We start from the raw sequence: 21,673 nt of genomic DNA, 5'->3' as shown, positions 1-21,673 counted from the left end.
ACCGTGCTATAGTCGTTGAATAACATTCTCGTGCCAACTGCTGACTTCCTCTCACACAGCCCGTGCCGTTGGGTGTGGGGAACTTCATGAGAAGTATGTATCCGGCGATGATGCATTTGAGCTTGTTGAGTGCCGGTCGTCCGATGATGGCGTTATTCGAGCTTAAACAATCGACGACTATGAATTTCGTATGTATCTCCGCCATGCATGGACTAGTGCCAATAGTCAGCCGCATGTAGTCAGAACCCAGCGGTTGCGTGACGTCACCGGAGAAGCTGAGCAGTGGCTCATGCTCCTGGAGTAATTTCCTATTCCGTTTGAGGTGGTTGTAGCAACCGCTAAATATGACGTTGACAGCGGAGCCGCTATCCACCAGGATTCTCCCCACTGAAAGTCTGCCAAGAATGGCGTCAACCAAGAATGGGTCGTCGTGGGGTAGATGCACTCCGCGTTCCTCCTCCTCTGAGAAGGTAATGGGCTCCCAACCAGACTTTAGGAGTTTGGCGGATCTCTCATAGCGGATGTTGCATACTTCTTTTGGGTGATTAGCGCGTGCATAGCGCTTCCTTGCCCTATGAGACATGTTGGTGATTGGAGCACCGCCGTCGATGGTGTTGATGCGGCCCAAGGTCTCAATGTTGGCGATCACAGGTGGCGGTTGGCGTACCTTGAATTGCTCCATCTTGCCGTCACGGTACAAGGTCTCAATGGCCGTTTTGAGAGCATTGCAGCTGTTGGTATTGTGACCACTGTCCTCGTGGTATTTACACCACCTGCAGTGTTTCTTGGTTTTCCCGTTTTTGGGTATCTTGCTGGGGGTGGCGGTGGGATCTGATCCTTGCACTGATTGTATATTTCCTCATACGAGGCTGTGAGGACTGTAAACACTGCATACCGCTGAGAGGATTCGGTTTGTTTGCTGCGGTTATCCCCATGGGATGGGCGGTTGCCCTTGTTGTAGTGTCGGTCCTTCTGCCGCTTGTTCTGGTAGTGGCCCTGTTGCCACTCCCTCTTCTTGTCAGTTGGTGGCGCTGCAGGGGTCTTGTTAGCGGTCTATTGATAACTGGAGGAGGGTTGTGTTGACTTTGTTGGTGTTGCTGGTGGCGGTGGGGTTTCTCCGTATGTGATGAATTCTGCCTGGGCATGAATGACCGCCTCACTCATGACGTGGTCATATACCGCATTTGGATGATTGTAGTTGAGGTGATAGAGGAATGGCCCCTTGAGGAGTCCCTGCTTGAAAGCCGCCGATGCCATTGTTTTGTCTAGATCGCGGCACTGAGATGCGGCCGCTCGCTATCTTGTGACGAATGCCTTCAGTGATTCGTCCGCCCCTTGCTTGACGCTGAACAGCTGACTTGTGTTGTGATGTCCGGCGGATAATAAGATGAACCGAGAGAGGAAGGCGTGTGATAGTGCATGGAATGAATCAATGGATCCCGGCGGACACTTGAAGAACCAGTTCATTGCCTCACCGTCCAACGTTTCGCTGAACAAGTGGCACAAGGTGGCGTCGTCAAATCCCTTGTTGTTGGTGACCTTCTTGAAGGTGTCCATATGGACGAAGGGGTCAGACATGCCGCTGTAATGTGACATCTTTGGGGTTTTTGCGTACGCTGGTCTGATAGCCTGCAGAATCGCAGCGGTGAATGGCCCTGGTCTGGACGCGAAAAGCGGGTTTGGAGTTGGTGCCGGGGCGCCCGACTCTGCCCGGATTAACCTCTGCTCCAACTGTTGCATCCTTTCCAGTATTTGGGCTGTTGCGTTGCCGGCGGGACCTGCCTGGATACTCCGCTGAACATGTCTGCCCCTTGGGGCAGGTGGATTGCCCTCAGTCCTTGCCTTGGCTTCCGAGCGGTTGCTGTGCAGTAGTGACACCGCCTCTTGCTCCAACATTAGTTGGGGGACTGGCGGTGGTCCCATCCCTAATAGTTCAGGTGGGTTCAGCGGTACCTGCATCTGTATTATTGGTCCCGGTACCAATGTGCCAGTGTTGGGCCGACTACGCCCGGTGCTCCGTGACTGCTCGCTCTGCGCTGGATTGGCGTTTGCCTCCAGCGTCCTCTTTAGTTCATCAAAACGTGACATCAGCGTAGCCACCTGTTTTTGGGCCTCGGCCTTCTCTCTGCGCTCCTCTTCACGCTCTCTGTTTGCCTTATGCAGGTCCGCCAGTGCCAGCTCGTACAGAGCGGTGAGATCTTGGCCCGGTGGGCGGCTGCTACTTGGATTTGCCTCACCGCCGGGGTTGGCTGGGGTGCTGAATAGTGCGCGGTTAATGCCTACCGCTGGGTTGGTGGGTTAGGGAATGGCGGATTGGTCCGCCTGCTCTTCAGCGTTTCCCCCGCTATCGTTAGTCATGGTAGTTGTGGTGGGATGACCTTTTGTTCAAGGGTTCCCACAGACGGCGCCAATGTTAATGCTCAAAGTTCGGCGGTAGCCAAACCTTCGTTTAACGCGGGTCCGATGGGCGGACTGCTACTCTGTGGACTTGATGATCTTCGCTAGTTGTCAAACGAAAGACAGGGCGTCAGAGGGAGACCGCGTTGGGCGGTCTTCACTTCTCCGATGCCTAAGTCAGTCAATGCATATAGACAGCATAACAATAAATGAGTAGTAAATGCGTAATTAATGAGGAGAGAGGAGAGAACCTTTTATAGGTGAGGAGGAGGCCGATCTTCTCCTTGTTTTCGATGTGGGACTGATGTGCTTCAGTCCCCAGCGTCAGGAGCTTCTGATGCTATCTTGGCACGGCGCGTAGGCGGTGATCTGGGGGTGATCCGAGGCTCAGGTTGTAGCTCGCTTGGCTGTGTATCCGTAGGCTATTCCTTTGGCGGGAATCAGTACCTCTGGCGGTACCATGAGCGTAGCTCATTATAGCTAATTATGCTTGTAAATGCACATGTATGTACAGTGCCAAAAAATACATGAATTCACGGTCCAAGTACAACAAATACAATTGCATATGAAAATTGTGACTCAACAAATACAACCCTGATAAACGGCTTATTAAAGTTTTTCATGATGTAGATGTTGCAAAATCCAACTCACCCATATATATTGCATAAATAATTGCAAGGATCAACAAACCCCAAACATGCTCAACCATAGTGAACAACCCGCAGTGTTAGATCTAATCACCAACACAAGAAACACCTCCAGCCATCCCCATGCCACTAACCAACTAGGGTAAGACCACCAACCTCTACCAACGAACCCCTAAATTTTCGACCACAACCAAAAACCTGGCTCCATTGCTCAACACATGCACCAGGGCATGCACGAAAATCACTTCCTCTAGATACCATCAGCGACCTAACAACTCGAGAGGGAACAGAGAAGCCTATCCACCGCCGAGCACGTCAAACCGCTGAAGAGCCAAAACCTACCTCCCAATCATCGAACACAGGGAAAGGGGCAAATTTGCACACCCCACGTATCACGTATGACCAACAACAAATCCCACCTTCACGTGAAACAAACTCTAATGTACCGTTGGTAACAAACTCAAGTGCCCAAAAACGAAGACAAGGAAACCGTACCAGTCATGGAGAGCGAGAGAGAGAGAGATTAAGAGACTTTTTTTTTTTTTTTTTTTCTAATACACTCCAACGAGGAGTCTTAAAAGCCCAATATTGTTAATCGTTTTTCCTAATAAGGTGATAATCATACCCAAAAAAAATCCAATTTTTCTTTGTATTATATTGGAGGGGTTCGGTTTCTAACCTAATTCTAACAACATTCCCTTTCTCCAATAGCACTTTTGTAACTCTATGGACTTGAATTCCCAAAATTTTTCTCTCCCGTCTTCTTCTGTAGCTTATGACTAAATTACAAGCACTAATAACCATGAAAAATGTGACAAAATCTGGATTCCAATAATGAACGTACCAAGAGATTCTCTGAGTCTTTCTCATAGCTCCAAATCAACAATCATAATTTTTCTCCTTACTGGTGGGAAAAACTAAGGTGCCAACACGTGATAGAACAAAAACGAACGGCCACGGGCGACCGTCCCCTGCCACGCGTCATCAACTCAGCGGTCACTCTCAAGCTCACCCAGTTCCTGTTTCTGTTCCAATGCATGGGCCTCCCCTGACTCTACTCTCTTATAAGCCTATGTCATTTTGGCATTCATCTCTCTCACAGAGAGAGAGAGAGAGAGAGTTAGTGAGAGAGAGTGTGAAATCAATAATATCAAGTTATTTAGCCACAAGGAGAGGCTACAATTCTTCCCAAATCTAAAAGAGGGTAAGCCCTATCCTATCTTTTATTGAAAATACCTTTTACCAAATTTTTGTTTACTTCACTCACTCTGAAACTCTGCACACCCTTCTTCTCTGTTCATTCTCCTCCATACTGTTCCTGCATGGTTTCATTGATTCTGTCCAACTTTGGCAGCAGTTTTACCCATAGTTTTGGTTTTTCCTCAATTGGGTTTCTCAGACTGTTTCCAAATTCATACAGATTTTGTTGAAGCAGCAAGAGAACCAATCCATTTCCCCCAATGGCCCCAAAATCAGGCAGAGGCAAAAACAACAAGGCCAAGTCTGACAAGAAGAAGAAGGAAGATAAGGGTTAGATTTCCTTCCTTGAGTTCCAATCCCTTTCTATAATTTCCCCACTCAAACTCTTGCATGCTTATGAAATTGTACTTCCATTTTTGATACTTTTGCAGTTCCTAGTGTTCTTGACATCACTGTCATTACTCCATATGACACACAAGTTATTCTTAAGGTACTCAACTTGTCTTCCATTTATAATTGTTTCTGTCCAAACTGTTCTATAATTAAACAGTTATTCATAAGGTGCTCAACTTTTTTTATCTAACAAGTTGTTATACTAATGAATTTGATTAATGATATGAAGGGTATCTCCACTGACAAGATACTAGATGTTAAAAGACTACTAGCTGTGAATGTAGAGACATGTCATCTTACAAACTATTCCTTGTCTCATGAAGTAAGACTTTAATTTATTTTAATCAGATTACCAATAATTCATTTTTTCCCGGCCAGAACTTTTCTGGGTTTTCCTAATCAGTCTGCTGGGGATAATAATGGGTTTTTCTTTCTTGTTTTGGCATTTTCCAGGTGAAAGGGAAGAGACTGAATGAAAGGGTGGAGGTGGTTAGTCTGAAACCCTGTCTTCTGAAAATGGTTGAAGGTAGGTTAAATTCTCTTACTGGTCATTCAGCACCAACCACTGACATCTAACCACCCATCTTGGTGCCCTTTTCCAGTAGTTTAAACTTTAAAGAATGCCTAGTTTTAGTTTAGGTTAGATATGTAAATGTCTGTGAAACTATTAATTAATTGTCATCTAAAGACAGTGTATGGGTTAGTTTAGCATGATATTCACAACTAAAATAATGCTATATGTATTATGATTGATATGAGAAAGAGACATCCTTATTATTGTTGTTGTTTATTTTTTATTATTTTTTATTTTTTTGAAAATGGAAACATCCTTGTTTTTTGGCTCAAAGGTTTTCTAGCTTGAGTAGCTTCTGTGACAGCCTATTACTTTTTTTTTTTTTAAACCCTTTAAACAACTAAAATAATGCTATATGATTGATATGAGAAAGAGACATCCTTGTTGTTGTTGTTGGTTTTTTTTTGGAAAATTGAGATGTCCTTGTTTATTGGCTCAAAATTTTTCTAGCTAGCTTCTGTGTGACAGGCAGAGCCTTTTTTTTTTTTTTTTTTACACTCTTTAAACAACAATTTGTGACAGCATATTTTGCATGTTTTCAATTATTTTACTCCATGTCATCGAAAATGAAATTATTTTACTCCATTGATGGGACAAAACTTTGACTTTCAACCTATATTCAGAAAATGGTTTTTCACTTTTTAAAATTTTTTTTTTCTCAAAGAGAAATAATCGAAATTTTAGACGTCAATCAATATTGTAAATAGATATATTGTTTATTGAACAAATACATACGATTGCTCGATCTGTAACATTTGACAAATACTTGTACGTAAATTTTAACTAAAAAAAAAAAAATCAAACCTGAAATTGATGCTGCAACCTATCTCTTCTCGGATCAAACCTTAACCTAATAATTTGTGTCTACTCTCCACTCTCCATTCTTGCTCACCACTCGAGCTTTATTTGTTAGACCATTTATACTTTATTAGCAAAAAAAAAAAAAAAAAAAAAAAATGCTACACTGAACGTATATTCATTATTTACCAGAAAAGTAAGTAATAGATGTAACCATTTATTTTACTATTTTGCAGAGGACTATAGCGATGAAGCCGAAGCTGTTGCCCACGTGCGGCGTCTGCTGGACCTGGTGGCCTGCACGACCCGATTCGCCAAGCCCAAACGGTCCGCTGCCGCCCCGGACTCCAAGTCCAAGAAGAGCGGCACCAAACCCGTCAACAAGAACTCCGGCCCATCCTCACCGTCCGTTTCGGCTATCTCAGAGAGCCTCGGGATGGTCGCCATTCACCCGACCCCGAAGCTCTCCGACTTCTACGACTTCTTCTCTTTCTCACACCTCGCCCCTCCCATTCTCCGTCAGTCCCAACTCTCTCTCTCTCTTCTTTCTCTGATTAACCCATTTTCTTACTGCTCTGTTTCGTTCCTCAAAAATGGTTTTTTACTTTTTTACTTTTGTGTAGATTTACGGAGGTGTGACGTGGACGACGCACAGGAGAGGCGCGACGGTGACTATTTTCACATGCAGGTGATTGTTTTATATATTGTTGGTACCAATTTGCACGGTTGTCACGGGCCTATAAATAAAATAAAATCATATGCACGTTGATATTGTGCACCCAACAAAGAAAAAAGAAATCGTAGATCAGAATGCCTAGACTTTAGGGTACAATGCATGTCACATTGTGTATATTATATGCTTTTGAGGGCACTAAATTACAATAACTAAGTAGGAAAGTGAAGCGTGGGCAAAGATTTTGAAATTGTACACCATGTGTTACATGGAGTGATGGAGCAAGTATCATGTTGTACTGAACTATAAACGTAACAAGAAAATTTCAGAAAATGGAGACAGTTTGTTGGGAAACAAATTGCGTATTGTTAGGAGAGTAATGGGTGGTTCAGGAAATTGGGTAATTTATTTTTTTAAATATCTGGGACATGTTTGGTATTTTCCACGTGAAAATTGAAAAAAAGGGAAGGTTTTGAGTGGTTGTATTTTTTTTTTGGTTACAATTTGAGTGGTTGTATTTTAGTTGTTGTTTTCTTTGGGTCATTTTCCAGTTAGGCCATTTTGTAGTTGGGTTATTTTCAACTTTGATATGGTTCACATGGTGTCCTTGTCGCCTTGTGTGCGGGTGGTTGTGTGTTGTTTTCCTTATGTGGTGTTTTCTGTTCTATATTGATGATGCTTTGCTCCTATTGTGACAACAACATGAATACATGCAGATTAAGATTTGCAATGGGAAGCAAGTACAAGTGGTTGCATCAGTAAAAGGGTTCTACACAGTGGGAAAGCAGTTTTTACAAAGCCACTCATTGGTGGATCTTCTGCAACAGCTCAGTAGAGCTTTTGCTAATGTGAGAACTAACACTCAATTATACCTTCATCTAGATGAAGTAGCATCAGCCAGAAACAAAGAGTGAAAATTTTTTGTAAATGCAAGCAACATGCCTTGCATGTTTTAACCCTAATAAATTTGGATTTGGCTTAACCTTTTTCACACAAATATATAGTTAAAAGCAAGAGTATGATGCCTCCCTATTTGCACTTTATTCTTGTATTTCTTAAAATTTTCTTATGCCAAAATTATTTGCTGGAAAATTGTTTGATTCTTGAAGGACCTTTTAAATTACTCCATCAGCATTTATGCATGATTTGGTCTATTACCTGAAATTTATCGTCTGGTTATTGCAGGCATATGAATCCTTGATGAAAGCTTTTGTAGAGCATAACAAGGTGAGGAATGACTTTGATGTCAATGTAATTTATTTTGAAATGAGTAGTGTTTAAGCTTTTCCTCTAATGTATTTTTTGTTTTTTAAAAGTTTGGTGACCTTCCATATGGTTTTCGAGCAAACACATGGCTTGTTCCTCCATCTGTTGCCGAGTCTCCATCAAATTTTCCATCCCTGCCGACTGAAGATGAAAATTGGGGAGGAAATGGTGGAGGCCAGGGAAGAAATGGTGAATATGATCGTCGACCATGGGCTACTGACTTTGCAATTTTGGCTTGCCTGCCTTGCAAAACTGAGGAGGAGAGGGTTGTTCGAGACCGAAAAGCATTTTTGCTTCATAGTAAATTCATTGATGTATCGGTCTTTAAAGCTGCTGCTGCAATACGTGGTATAATAGATTCTACTGTGAATGGAAAGGAGACAACCAATTGTTCTTCGGGCTCTGTTCTTTATGAGGAGCGTGTTGGAGACTTGTCCATTGTTGTAAAACGTGATATAACAGATCCATTGTCAAAGTCCGAAGTAATAGTTAGTGGCGATCATCCATGCAGTACCCGGGAAGTTGCTCAGAGGTGTTTACTCAAGGGTTTAACTTCTGATGAGAGTGTGGTTGTTCATGTAAGTATATTTATATCATGCTCATATGATGCATTTCTGCCTACTCAGTGAATAGGGAATGCAGCTCCTCTGACCATTATACGAAGTTACTTCTTCCATTGCATTAGGTTGCTTCTCATTACTGATCTGGTATAGGGCATTTACCAATTTTATGTTTTAAAAAGGAAAATAAAAATCAAGGTGTAACAGTAAGTGGTGACCAGCACCTACGCAAAGATCTTTGTTATTTCTTCTGTCCTTTGAGGACCATATGTTTCTACTATCACAGTGCTAGCATGAAGAAATGAGACAAAATACTAATTTTGCAGGATACACCCTCCTTGGGTGTGGTCAATGTAAGGCACTGTGGATACATTGCAACAGTTAAAGTTGTTGGTAAAATAAAGAAGGGAAGCTGTGAGGCTAAAGATATTGACATTGAAGATCAACCAGATGGAGGAGCCAATTCTCTTAATGTGAACAGGTTTGAAACGTGTTTTTATTTTATTCTGTTGATGGTGGATATGATTAGCCACTTTATTAACTTGAAGGGGGATTTTGTCATATTCTCAGCTGTCATCCAATTTTACTTTAATAAGCCAATATGAAGAACCGTAGTTCCATCTCTAACATGGTTGAACGTTCTTCATCCCTCACTATTTGCTACACTACTTCATGCAGATTATGTCTGTACATTGATTGAATGTACTTTTTGTCTTTTTTCTTTTTTTGTTTACAGCCTGAGGGTTCTGCTTCAAAAGTTCAACACTGAATCAGTGGATCACTCTAATTCAGATGGTTTAGAAACTTCTAGGTGTCTGGTTCAAAGAGTATTAAAAGAGAGCTTGACGAAGTTAGAGGATGAGCCTGCCAATTCTGAGAGGTCTATCAGATGGGAACTTGGTTCTTGCTGGTTGCAACATCTACAAAAGCAGGAAACACCAGTAAACAATTCTGATAGTCCCGAGGATGATATTGAGGCGGCTGAACCAGTTGTTAAAGGTCTAGGGAAGCAATTTAAATTTTTGAAGAAGAGGGAAAAGAAAACAAGTACTGAAGCTGGAACATATGATGAGGAAGACATTGATGCTAATTCTTTGAGTCTAAATGGGGGATCAGATAAATTAGAGGTAAACAATGGCGAGAGTCATGAGATCAGCAATGAGGCAGAATTGAAGACTTTAATTTCAGAAGAAGCCTATTTGCGCCTGAAAGAAACTGGAACTGGTCTTCATCTAAAGGTTATGAGACTATCTTCAAATAATTATCACTGTTTGAATCTGTATTGTTACTAATGATGTGTCATTTACTGAAAATCAAAGTTGCTACCTTGTTTTACCAAAATGTAGCACACTTTTTGTGTCTTTGAGAGCTAACAGTGTAAGCTTGCTTGCTGTAACACTGTGACAGTCAGCAGATGAGCTTATCAAGATGGCACACAAATATTATGATGAAGTTGCCTTGCCAAAGCTGGTACCCTTCTGTTTAATTTCAGTTGTCCTCTTACAATTGTCTCTGTTATGGTTTATGATCTAAATCTTTTACATTACTAGGTAACAGACTTTGGATCACTTGAACTCTCTCCAGTTGATGGCCGTACGCTGACAGATTTCATGCATTTAAGGGGGCTGAAAATGCGCTCTTTGGGTCGAGTGGTGAGGACCCTCTCTCTCTCTCTCTCTTCCTGTGGGACCTTCCTGCCACCTATAACATCTTAATTAAATTTTTTTTCAATATTCTTTATGGGCTGCTTAATGAAATTTATTCTGTTTTACATGTCTCTGGCCTCTTGTAATTTTAGCTGCCTGTACTTGAAGCCTGTAATTTTTTTTTTTTTTCAGTTCTGGTCCTAATATTATGCTTACTAAATCAGGTTGAACTGTCGGAGAAACTTCCTCATATACAGTCTCTTTGTATTCATGAGATGATTACTCGAGCTTTCAAGCATGTGCTTGAAGCAGTCATTGCTTCTGTTGGCAAAATAACTGACTTGTCTGCGGCAATAGCTGCAACCCTAAATTTTCTACTTGGAGGCTCTGCGATGGATGATGATGTACGCAAATTGCAATGGCTACGAATATTCCTGGCCCGAAAATTTGGTTGGGCACTGAAAGATGAATTTCAGCACTTGAGGAAGTTATCAATTCTCCGAGGACTTTGCCATAAGGTATTTTAAATATGACTGGTACCAGTGCTGATATAGTATCAAAGCAGAGTCATGGTTTTTACACTTTCTTTTTCCAGGTTGGGCTGGAGTTGGCCCCAAGAGATTATGACATGGAATGCCATAATCCTTTCAGCATATACGACATTATTAGCATGGTTCCAGTGTGTAAGGTGTTATTCTGTTTATTAATCTCTGTCTGATTGACTCAGATTTAGTGGATTCCAAATCTCTTACATATTTTATCTTCTTTTACAGCATGTAGCATGTTCTTCAGCTGATGGACGAAATTTGTTGGAGTCATCTAAAATTGCTCTTGATAAAGGAAAGTTAGAGGATGCTGTACATTTCGGAACAAAGGTACCACTTCATATTAATGGAAAATGATGTCAATTATGTCTTGAATCCTGATACTGATCTTTCCTCTTGAATTTAAAGGCACTAGCAAAGATGATAGCTGTCTGTGGCCCCTATCATCGAGTTACTGCAAGTGCTTATAGCCTTTTAGCAGTAGTCCTTTACCACACGGGTGACTTTAATCAGGTATGCTTTCTTTTAACAATGGTGGATTGCATTTCTGTTTTTGTGCTGCTGTTCTATAGACTAAATCTTTTACTTTGGTTTCATTGGTTAGGCAACCATTTATCAGCAGAAGGCTTTAGCTATTAATGAAAGGGAACTTGGGCTGGACCATCCAGATACCATGAAAAGCTATGGGGATCTTTCCGTTTTTTACTACCGTCTTCAATACATTGAATTGGCTTTGAAGTAAGTCATTGCTTCTTAATTTTACTGTCATTTGTATGTGTATTTGGTACATAATTCCTGTAACACCTTTGTTTAACTTCTTCCTTTATGGTAGTGATTTAACTTTGTGGTTTTGTGTAGGTATGTAAATCGTGCGTTGTTTCTTCTTCATTTTACATGTGGACTATCTCACCCTAACACAGCTGCGACATACATAAATGTGGCTATGATGGAGGAGGGCATGGGAAATGTCCATGTTGCTCTCAGATACCTACATGAGGCTTTGAAGTGTAACCAGAGACTATTAGGAGCAGATCACATACAGGTGTCACTACATTCCTTCCCACCCCCTCCCCCTTCCTCCCCCTCTCTCTCTATATATATATATAATATATATTCATCTGTGTTTGGGTGTGCTTCTGTGGATGCATGACTGCATGTATGTCCCACCTTTTTCTGCAAACCTCATATATTTCTTAATTTCTAACCTCAATCTTTTATATGGTTATTTAACCTTTTAGACTGCTGCAAGCTATCATGCCATAGCCATAGCTCTTTCATTGATGGAAGCATATTCTCTAAGTGTGCAACATGAGCAAACAACACTTAAGATACTTCAAGACAAACTTGGACCTGAGGATCTTCGTACTCAGGTAACCACACAATCTTTACTATTCTCTATATTAGTTGGATGAATGGATTCATGTGATAATTCTGTGTTACTGGTCCTCTCTGTTATTAAAAGAAACTGATGTGGCCGTGGCTTATCTTAAACACATAGTTGAAGTTGCCCGTTAACATGTTTAATGACTTGTATATTCCTGAGCAGGATGCAGCAGCATGGCTTGAATATTTTGAATCTAAATCTCTAGAGCAGCAAGAAGCAGCACGAAATGGATCTCCAAAGCCTGATGCCTTGATTGCAAGCAAAGGTCACCTTAGGTATTAATATGGTATTCCCAAATTACTTGATTCCAACTTCGTTAATTATACGTATGGGGACTAAACCCTTCCATGCTCCAATGCAGTGTGTCAGATCTCCTTGATTACATTAGCCCTGATCAAGATTCAAAAGTAAATGATGCACATAGGAAGCAGCGACGTGCAAAGGTGGATATGTTATTCCTTATATGTTCTTGTTACAGATTGCATTCTTAGTTGATCCTACTATTAGGGCTTTAAACATTAGGCCAGATCTGGTACGAGAGTGTGATATTACGGTATATCCAATCTGTATATCACATGTTACATGCTTATATTCGCAGGTTTATCAGTCGAGTGATACCATCTATGAGGCACATCAAGATGTAATAGCTGATGATGACTTGCCAAGTGATGGCCTTGAAAACCCTATGATTTTGATAGATGATAATACTGAAGTAGTTGAGGAAAGATGGGTTCATCAGGGACTGGAGGAAAAAGATGATGTCTCTAGAAATGGTTTGTCAGTTGCAAGTGTAACTGCCGAAGAAACAACTTCAGATGAAGGATGGCAAGAAGCCAATTCAAAGGGGAGGTCTGGGAATACCACTACTGGGCGGAGGTTCAGTAGAAGGAGGCCAGACAGTGAATCTTCACACTTTAGAGAAAGCAAATACTCGAGGGAAGTCAAATCCTCATCACAGACTGCAGCTGTGAAGAGCTTTCTAAATGATTCATCTTCATCAAAGCAATCAAAGGTTCGTACTGTGAGTACTGGAGAGGATTCAGTTAGACTTCAGTCCAAAACTACTGTTTCTAAAGTCTTCTCTACTCCAGCCACTCTTACGAACTTGACTTCAAAATCTGTATCTTACAAACAAGTAGCTTTGGCACCTCCAGGTACTGTTCTAAAGTCATTGCTGGATAAAGTTGACGACCTGAATGTGGAAGAATCTGAAACAAAGGAGTGTAACCCTCCACCTGAGACATTGAAAACTGAAGAAAGCATAGGTGTAGTTGAACTCATTCCAAATGATGAGAACGAAGGAACACATGCAAGTTCAACCCAGTTGGAAGAAACAGGCCCTGAAACTGTGGAAGAAAGGTCTGCAGAGAAAAATGGAAGTAAGCTGTCAGCTGCAGCAGAACCATTCAATCCAAGACCACTCACCATGACTCACCCTCTAAATCCAGTTGCTGTTACAAGTGTATATGACGTGAGAGCCAGCCAAGCAATGCTTTCTGCGCCTGCGCTCCCCCCAGTAGCTGCTAGAGTTCCTTGTGGTCCTCGGTCACCTTTGTATTATAAAACCAATTATTCTTTTCGCTTGAGGCAAGGTGTTCAAAAATTTCGAAGACCCCTTTCAGAAAGAAGTGGATCAGGACCTCCAAGAATCATGAATCCACATGCTCCAGAGTTTGTTCCTGGGAGAACTTTGCAAGCAGATTACATGAATGAATATGCAGAATTTCCAACTGAAGCAAATTCTTCATTTGAAATGAATAGGGCTGAAGAGACGGATGAAAAATCGAATGGTAAAGCTGAGAGAAAGAGCATCTCTGAGTCTGAGAAGTCAGAGCTTGCAAGGCAGATATTGCTGAGCTTCATAGTAAAATCTGTCCAGCACAACAAGGATTCTGAAAGTGAAAGTAAGCAGGAAAATCATTTAGATGCCGTAGAGAAGGACAGTGCAATTATAAAGATTCATTATGGAAATGAAGGAAAGGACTTAGTTTCTCAATCCAGTGACTGTGATCAATCAAAAACAACGGATGTAGATACAAATGAAGTTGGTGATAGTGAAGGATTTACAGTTGTGACAAAGAGGAGAAGAAGCCGGCAGCAGTTCAGAAGTGAGTTGTACAATCAGCAATCCATCTCGGCTTCTGTTCATTGAAACATACAAGAGATCATATACCTCACAGGAATCAGGGTACCACGGATTTTCCCTTCTTTCAACCTCAAATCTCTCACATAACACGTTATAGTCTACAAAGATTTTTTTTTTTTTTTTTTTTTTTTTTTCCTTCTATGAAAATCAATTAATTTTTGTATCACAATAAGTTTTCATCATACTTATTTTTGTATCCTATTTTTTAGTGGTTTCGATGAATAAAAGTTGTTCTCTCCACCAGGTATAGTGGTAATCGCTATATTAAGAAGTTCCTAATAATCTCTTAGTGAAGTATTAATATCATCGTTTTTTCAGTTTAGTTTAGTTAAGTTTTCAGAATGTTATTTCCTCCTGATAATTGTCATATGAAGAGAGAATGACGTCTTTTTGTTCAGTATACAGTTAGGTGAAAATGGTAAAACATTAGCCTTCTTCATCAGTGCGGTCAAATTTGTTAGGCTTCGCTGTCAAAAATTTCTAGAATAAATGTCTCCAACAAATTATGAGTTTAGTTATCAACTCCTAAATTAGATAGTGAAAAAAAAAAAAAAATTCCTAAATTTTGTGCTATGTCATAGGGCATGTAATAAGTTGAGCCAACTTTAGAAAAGGTTACAAGAGAGATGAGCTCATTGGAGTCAGGTAGCTTAAAAATAGAGATCAGATATACAGATGGTTATGGAAACTCTTGCGTAAAGCGAACTAACCAACTTACATTGACTACCTCCATAATGAATCCAAGAGATCTCTAGAGCAACAGAAACAAGAGGGCGTTATCAGTTATTGAAGTTGTAATTGGTTCCAAGGTAAAAGGAACAAGAAGGCCAGGTCTTTGCCATCCACATTAATCCTGTTCTTCATTCTGGGTCTTGATACTTGAAAATTCCCCAAACAAAAGAAGGAAAATAATAAGGAATTGATAGTACATAGCCTATGAGTTCACGCGAGGAAGAAATGGGAATCAGAGGTAAAGCACAGAAGAGAGAAGAGGCGGTGGCGGTGGCCATCGACAAGGACAAAGGAAGTCAATATGCTATCAAATGGACTGTTGATCATCTTCTCAGCAGAGGCCAAGCTCTCACATTGCTTCATGTTAAACAGACTACAAATGCAGTTCCCAACCAATGTAATTCAATCTCCCTCCTCTCTTTAGTTCTCTTATGCATGGATGATCATCAAATAAATAGAATCCCACATCCGGATTTCAACTTTTTGATTCTATAGATCAGATCATAGTTTCTTCACCCTTTTTCAATTGGTTTTGAGGCGGATGCTACAACTTTAACATGAAACCGGGGAGGACAATAATCTACCTATGAGGCCATACAGTCGCATGTCGTGTTACTTGAACAGGCAAAAATGATAATGATCTTAAAATTCACCAGTCTGTGTAGTACTCATCAATTGCATATTTTTATATTTAGTTTCTCCTTTTTAATTTTTTCTTCTTCTCATATCATGGTGCAGCCAGAGGCACGACTTTTATGTCTGAGGATGTTGCAAAGGTGTACAAAAAACAACTTGATGTTCAAGCAAAAGAGTTGTTTCTTCCATTCCGTTGCTTTTGCACCAAAAAGGCTGTGAGTGTCAAACTGTACATAATTAGTTTCACACCAGAATTTCGTCTCCTCATGGTTTGATTTTCTTTGTTGCAGATAAAATGCAATGAAGTCATAGTTGAGGATACAGATATAACAAGAGGAATCATCAACTATGTCAATGCCAATGGGATTGAGATTTTGGTACTTGGTTCTCCTTCAAAAAGCAGCTTGTTCAGGTCGTGATCTAAACCTAGCAATGAAACAATTGTACATGCACATTAGCACATATCAATCCTAAATGTATCAACTTTTGTTTGACAGCAGATTCATATCTACAGACGTTTCAACCACCGTGGCGAAAAGGGCACCAGACTGTTGCACTGTTTATGTTATTGGGAAAGGAAAGATCTCATATGTGCGATCCGCTACCAGCTCATTGCCCCCAAAAGCTCCATCGAGTAGTCCAATACAGCACCAAGCTAGCAACGTTTCGGATTCAAGTGATACACGAAGCACACCCAGCCAGAACTTTAGAGGTTTGTCATAAGTTCTGTATATATATATTAGTATATACATATTAGTACCATGCATTGTTATAACATAACCTATTTGCCACCCTCATAAGTCAGTAGCATGTTAAATATTTGTCATTAGTAACTCAAGTATCTTTGATTAATGCAGGACCCGAGCAGAAACAGCATCTGCCCCATACCCAGCAAAATGACAATGCAATCCTGTAAGCTTTGATTTTTTGTACTTGGGAATAGATATTAGAAGTATCAACCAGGCACTTGTATTTGCCTGGCTGAGTTTCACTAAGATGTATTACAGAGTTCTAAAGTCCTATTAATTTATGTGCAACGATTATAACCTGCTGAAAGAGATGTGACCACAGTTGGTAGGATTAACCTATATCTAATACAGGTCACCATTCTCAAGAGGAAAAGCTTCAATGAACAAAACACATGAGCTATCACCCGAGAGTGATATATCGTTTGTGAGCAGTAACGGAAGGTCAAGCACTGATAACAGAAGCTCTACATCATCTTACTCTGGAACCAAGTTCATTGACATGGGCTCTGCCCACAATGACTTCACATCATGCTCAATGGATAGTGGCAAATCGTGGTCATCACAGAACATGGTAAGATGATTTCTAAATGAACCATTAATTAATGTCATTACTCCGAGACTTGCATCTGTGGCGAAAATATTTATGTGAAATAGTTCACAGTATTAATACTTGATATGTGCTGAACTTAATAGGATGGAGTGGAATCGGAGATGAGGAGGCTTATGCTAGAGCTCAAGCAAACAAGGGACATGTACAATACAGCCTGCAAGGAGGCACTCGTAGCACAAGATATGGTATTTATGCGTAAACTTGAATGAAGATTGTGTGTTTTTCATTTTTTTTTGGATTTTGATAACAGAACAATAGTTCAAGCAAATATTATATTGGCATGTCGCCAGGCAACAGAAGTAAACCAATGGAAAAGGGCAGAAGAAATAAGATTAGAAGAGGCAAAAGTAGCCGAGGAAGTTGCAATGGCAGCTGCAGAGAAGGAGAAAGCCAAATGTATGGCAGCCATCGAAGCAGCACAAGCAGCTCAAAGGGTTGCAGAATTCGAGGCACTGAAAAGGAAGAGTGCAGAAATGAAAGCCCTTAAAGAAGAGGAAGACAGGAAGAAGGCACAAGAAGGAATGACATTTGATGTCAGGTACAGGAAGTACACACTTGAAGAGATTGAAGCAGCAACACACAGCTTTTCAGGTAGTCTCAAGATTGGGGAAGGAGGCTATGGGCCTGTGTATAAAGGTGAACTAGACCATACATCTGTGGCCATAAAAGTTCTACGTCCAGATGCAGCTCAAGGGCATTCACAGTTCAAGCGAGAGGTTTGTGACTTCCAACATGATGAAACACTATTTTCAACCGTCAACTTTCTTCTTAAATACAACAGTTTCTTTATTTAGCACATAAACAACATAACAAAGGGAAATATTGTACCTGTTCTTAATATCAAGGCTGGTACTCTTTCTATTTATCTAAGCAATATCCATTGAGAAACATACTATTAAAGATGTATCTGACAAACTCTTAATCATTATGCAGGTGGATGTGTTGAGCTGCATACGGCATCCAAACATGGTCCTCCTTCTTGGAGCATGTCCCGAGTACGGTTGCCTTGTCTACGAGTACATGGCTAATGGTAGCTTAGAAGATCGTCTCTTCCGGAAAGGTAATACCCCAGCTATTCCTTGGCAGCTAAGGTTCCGAATTGCAGCAGAAATTGCCACAGGGCTTTTGTTCCTCCATCAGAGCAAGCCAGAACCCCTTGTACACCGTGACCTTAAACCCGGAAATATTTTGCTGGACCATAACTATGTCAGCAAGATTAGTGATGTAGGTTTGGCTAGACTTGTCCCTCCATCAGTAGCCGACTCTGTCACTCAGTATTACATGACATCAACAGCAGGAACATTCTGCTATATCGATCCAGAGTATCAGCAAACCGGCATGCTTGGAACAAAATCTGACATCTACTCACTTGGAGTCATGCTTCTGCAAATCATAACAGCCAAGCCACCAATGGGTTTGACACATCATGTTGAGAGGGCTATTGAGAAAGGGACCTTTGCTGACATGCTTGACCCTGCTGTTAAAGACTGGCCAGTTGAGGAGGCCTTGAACTATACCAGGCTAGCTTTACAGTGTGCTGAAATGAGGCGAAAAGACAGACCGGATCTTGGGAAGGTTGTGCTACCTGAGCTTAACAGGTTGAGAGCGCTTGGCCAAGATAGCATGAATGCTAAGATGTTTGGTGGCGGTGAAGTATTCTCTCCAAGAAAAGGCCGATTTTCCACCGGACAAGTGAGTTGCATTACCTAACTAACACGGTATATTATGCATTTAAGGAAGATCATATATCAACATTTGCTGCAGAAACAGGACCTCTACTGATTTTTGAGGTGTTGATCATGTTCTTATATCCCAAAAATCAATTTTTTGGGCTTAACTATTTTCGGTATAGGGTTCACTATTTAAAATTTATACTAGGATGGTAGTTAAAAAGAAGCCTAGATGAATTGGTTTTAAACATAAGCACAAAATCAACACTAAAAATATCAGCGGAGGATCCATACTTTTCATGGAGCCCTCTTCAGTATCATATGACTTTGGAAGTTAGAAAGTTTCACTGTATTTTTTTTTTCTTTGGCGTGTGTTTTTCTGTTTTATATTTTCTTAAACTTCATATTTGTTAAATTCTTCGTGGTTTTAGTTACAGGATGTGATGAGTGACCCCGATCTACGACAATTTGGTTATGATAGCTCAAGGAGTCAATCAAGCACATCATCTTAAAACGGAAGAAGATTATTCTCAGATATGTCACAGTCTTAATTCTAATTAGTCTGACGAGCCATCTATACACTTAGAAACTTGTGACTGAAGAATTAGTAGATACACTTAGGGGGGTGTATTGTATATGGAATTAGTGGAACTTTTAAAGAAATCTATGGAATTTAAAAATCTGGGTGTATTCAATATAGACTTTTAATAGTCCATGAAAGTCTTGAGGTATTCAATTAGGATTTTTAAAGACTTCATGAATTCCACCAAAATCTAGGGGTATTCAATCAGGACTTTTAAAAATGAATAAAAGTACAGAGGTATTCAAAATATCATTCATACTTATGGAATTAAAAAATCATGGATAATCATGGACTTTGTAGTGTTAACTATACATATCAAACTCCAATAATTTTCCAGCCTCCAGACCAAAGATTTCAAAAAGTCTATCAAAGTTTCCTCTTCAAAAAAAAAAAAAAAAAAGTCTTCAAAGTTCTTCTCTCTACGCACGAAGAAGTTTGTCCTTCATCATCTCTCTTTCTTAATTTTTTGTCTTTTCTCTAATCTTTTATGATATTAACCTTTTTTGATACCCAACATGTTCATTATAGTTGTTGAATGTGATTTTTGTTTTTTTTTTTTCAATTGTGATACTTCGAAGCCTAATAGCAATAAAAATGATTTATGAAATTCTAAAACTCAAATATTATGGTCTAACCCTAAGACCTTGAACCATACTAAATTTTATCTTATTAATTAATTATTCTCATTAATTTGAATTTATATTATTGTTCAAAAAAAGGTTGAACAATTGAATTTCAATTGATTGATTATAGATCAAGACATTGACCAATATTGCTACAATATATGTTAATCCAAGAAAAAAAAATTGATGAGAATAATTAACCATAAACATCAAGTGATCTATATTGTATATTTATGTTGTTGGGAGATTATGAATGAGAACAAACTCGCTAGACAGACTAACAATTATTTATTTAAGTAAATTTCTATTAGAAGATAATGAAGCATTGAAGAGACAACAAGTTATTATTTTGTTTTGTGTTTGGGCTGCATTTGTTTTATTTTTTTTTGTTTTTTGTTTTTGTTTTTGTTTTTTTATATTTTGTACATTCTAGGAAATCTGTAGAAGTCATTCATAATAAAGTATATAGATTTTCATAAATCAATAAAAGTCTGTTGCTAAAATCAATGGTTTTAAGAAATCCATAATAGTCTATCAACTTTTTAAAGAATCTGTGGACTTTTCAAAAAGTCTGTCATTTAAAAAAAGTCTGCACAAATCCAAATACAATACACCCCCCTTAGTGTCCACCTTAAAAAGGTGGGAGAATGGGGTTTTTACAATTTTATAGAGAGATGTCAATTGTATATTTGTATTTATATACTTCAAAGAAAAGCTCTATTTGGAGAGAGCATTTACCATATGTTTTTTTTTATCAAGAATAACTTTATTAATAATGAACTGCTTACAACGAGTTTTAGGCGACATCTCAAACACAGAAATGACCACTAGACTTCACACTGGAACTCTATAATGACTAACACTATAACTAAATGGCAAAGACAACAAGCGCCGGAGCATTCACATCTCACCTCTCATCCAGCCAAGAAGAACACTGAAACTAGACAACTCACTTGTGTTGACACTAACTCACCACCCAGAGTCCACATGACCAGCTTTGATCGACCAAGCCAACACTCGTTGTTACGATTTACTCTGTGTTACCATATGTTGGTACGATTTACTTTGTGTTACTTACTTTTTTATTTATTTTTTTGAGGTGAAAAGGTCAATCTCATTCAGCATTTCAGCAAGCAATACAATAATGACTTGCCCAGAGGGCCGTCAGTAGAAGCCATTATATAGAGCACACAACCCTAGCACACCCCTCACACGAGCATACTACTTAGCATACCGCTAGCACACTCACCTTTTTAGATTAAGTGCAAAAACAAGAAACAAAGTAACCCCGAAATCAATAAACTACCTACGAGACTACTTGTTTCCTGTCGATCTTCTCCACTCAAAAAAAGAACACAAGAAGCCCATCATCCTTTAGTAAAAAAGGATGAAAGCCCAAACCTAAAATAAAAAATACAAACTTAAAATGTATATGAGCCCATACTAACCAAGCCCACACTAAGACCAATGCAGCCTACTTAAATGTAACCCTAGCCGCCATCTTCTTGGTAACGACCCACACAGCCCAATTAGGACAAACCCAAGCTTGGGCATCCTCCACCTTGGGCCAAACACCGCTGCCACCATCGAGGACCAAACTCGGGGCCATAGCGCGGCCAACCTTGTCCCGGCCGTCATCACCACCAACTTGGTCACCACCGCGTCCATCACCATACCTATCATCAGGCTTATTCTAGCCGTCAGCATCAATGCCTCCGTCACAAGTAGAGGACCACAGCACTCGACGCGGTCTGTCCGGATCCCACCAGCCACCGCTATCATCATCTGGCTTCCATAAATATATGGGCGCAGCCGACCATGCCGTCCCAGAAATTAAATCT

General features: G+C 40.1%; 2 protein-coding genes across 5 annotated transcripts; both read left to right on the top strand.

Moving 5' to 3' along the window:
• Nucleotides 1-4,102: 4,102 nt before the first annotated feature.
• Nucleotides 4,103-14,491, top strand: LOC133725068 (protein REDUCED CHLOROPLAST COVERAGE 3). Of its 3 annotated transcripts, none has more exons than XM_062152108.1 (24): nucleotides 4,103-4,248; nucleotides 4,465-4,574; nucleotides 4,676-4,734; nucleotides 4,867-4,959; nucleotides 5,091-5,163; nucleotides 6,246-6,527; nucleotides 6,633-6,697; nucleotides 7,399-7,530; nucleotides 7,868-7,909; nucleotides 7,999-8,526; nucleotides 8,835-8,989; nucleotides 9,245-9,746; nucleotides 9,916-9,978; nucleotides 10,059-10,160; nucleotides 10,379-10,672; nucleotides 10,750-10,842; nucleotides 10,928-11,029; nucleotides 11,108-11,212; nucleotides 11,304-11,437; nucleotides 11,558-11,741; nucleotides 11,938-12,069; nucleotides 12,246-12,358; nucleotides 12,445-12,526; nucleotides 12,682-14,491. In XM_062152108.1, the coding sequence occupies exons 2-24, from the start codon at nucleotides 4,505-4,507 to the stop codon at nucleotides 14,233-14,235; spliced, it is 4,959 nt and encodes a 1,652-aa protein (XP_062008092.1). In that variant the 5' UTR covers nucleotides 4,103-4,248; nucleotides 4,465-4,504; the 3' UTR covers nucleotides 14,236-14,491. The 3 variants fall into 3 exon arrangements, with proteins under 3 accessions (XP_062008092.1, XP_062008093.1, XP_062008091.1); XM_062152109.1 differs by lacking the exon at nucleotides 4,103-4,248 and having other exon boundaries at nucleotides 4,255-4,574; nucleotides 12,682-13,095; nucleotides 13,238-13,400; XM_062152107.1 differs by lacking the exon at nucleotides 4,103-4,248 and having other exon boundaries at nucleotides 4,255-4,574.
• Nucleotides 14,492-14,704: 213 nt separating this feature from the next.
• LOC133725069 (U-box domain-containing protein 52-like) lies at nucleotides 14,705-19,246 on the top strand. Of its 2 annotated transcripts, none has more exons than XM_062152111.1 (10): nucleotides 14,705-15,358; nucleotides 15,700-15,812; nucleotides 15,888-16,009; nucleotides 16,098-16,309; nucleotides 16,455-16,509; nucleotides 16,698-16,917; nucleotides 17,040-17,141; nucleotides 17,247-17,672; nucleotides 17,890-18,648; nucleotides 19,064-19,246. In XM_062152111.1, exons 1-10 carry the CDS (start codon nucleotides 15,166-15,168, stop codon nucleotides 19,136-19,138), a joined length of 2,277 nt encoding a protein of 758 aa, XP_062008095.1. In that variant the 5' UTR covers nucleotides 14,705-15,165; the 3' UTR covers nucleotides 19,139-19,246. The 2 variants fall into 2 exon arrangements, with proteins under 2 accessions (XP_062008095.1, XP_062008094.1); XM_062152110.1 differs by having other exon boundaries at nucleotides 14,706-15,358; nucleotides 19,058-19,246.
• The last annotated feature ends 2,427 nt before the right edge of the window (nucleotides 19,247-21,673 follow it).

This window comes from Rosa rugosa, chromosome 1 (genome assembly GCF_958449725.1).
Source record: "Rosa rugosa chromosome 1, drRosRugo1.1, whole genome shotgun sequence".
Lineage (NCBI taxonomy): Eukaryota > Viridiplantae > Streptophyta > Magnoliopsida > Rosales > Rosaceae > Rosa > Rosa rugosa.
This window is presented reverse-complemented; position numbering and strand designations above follow the sequence as displayed.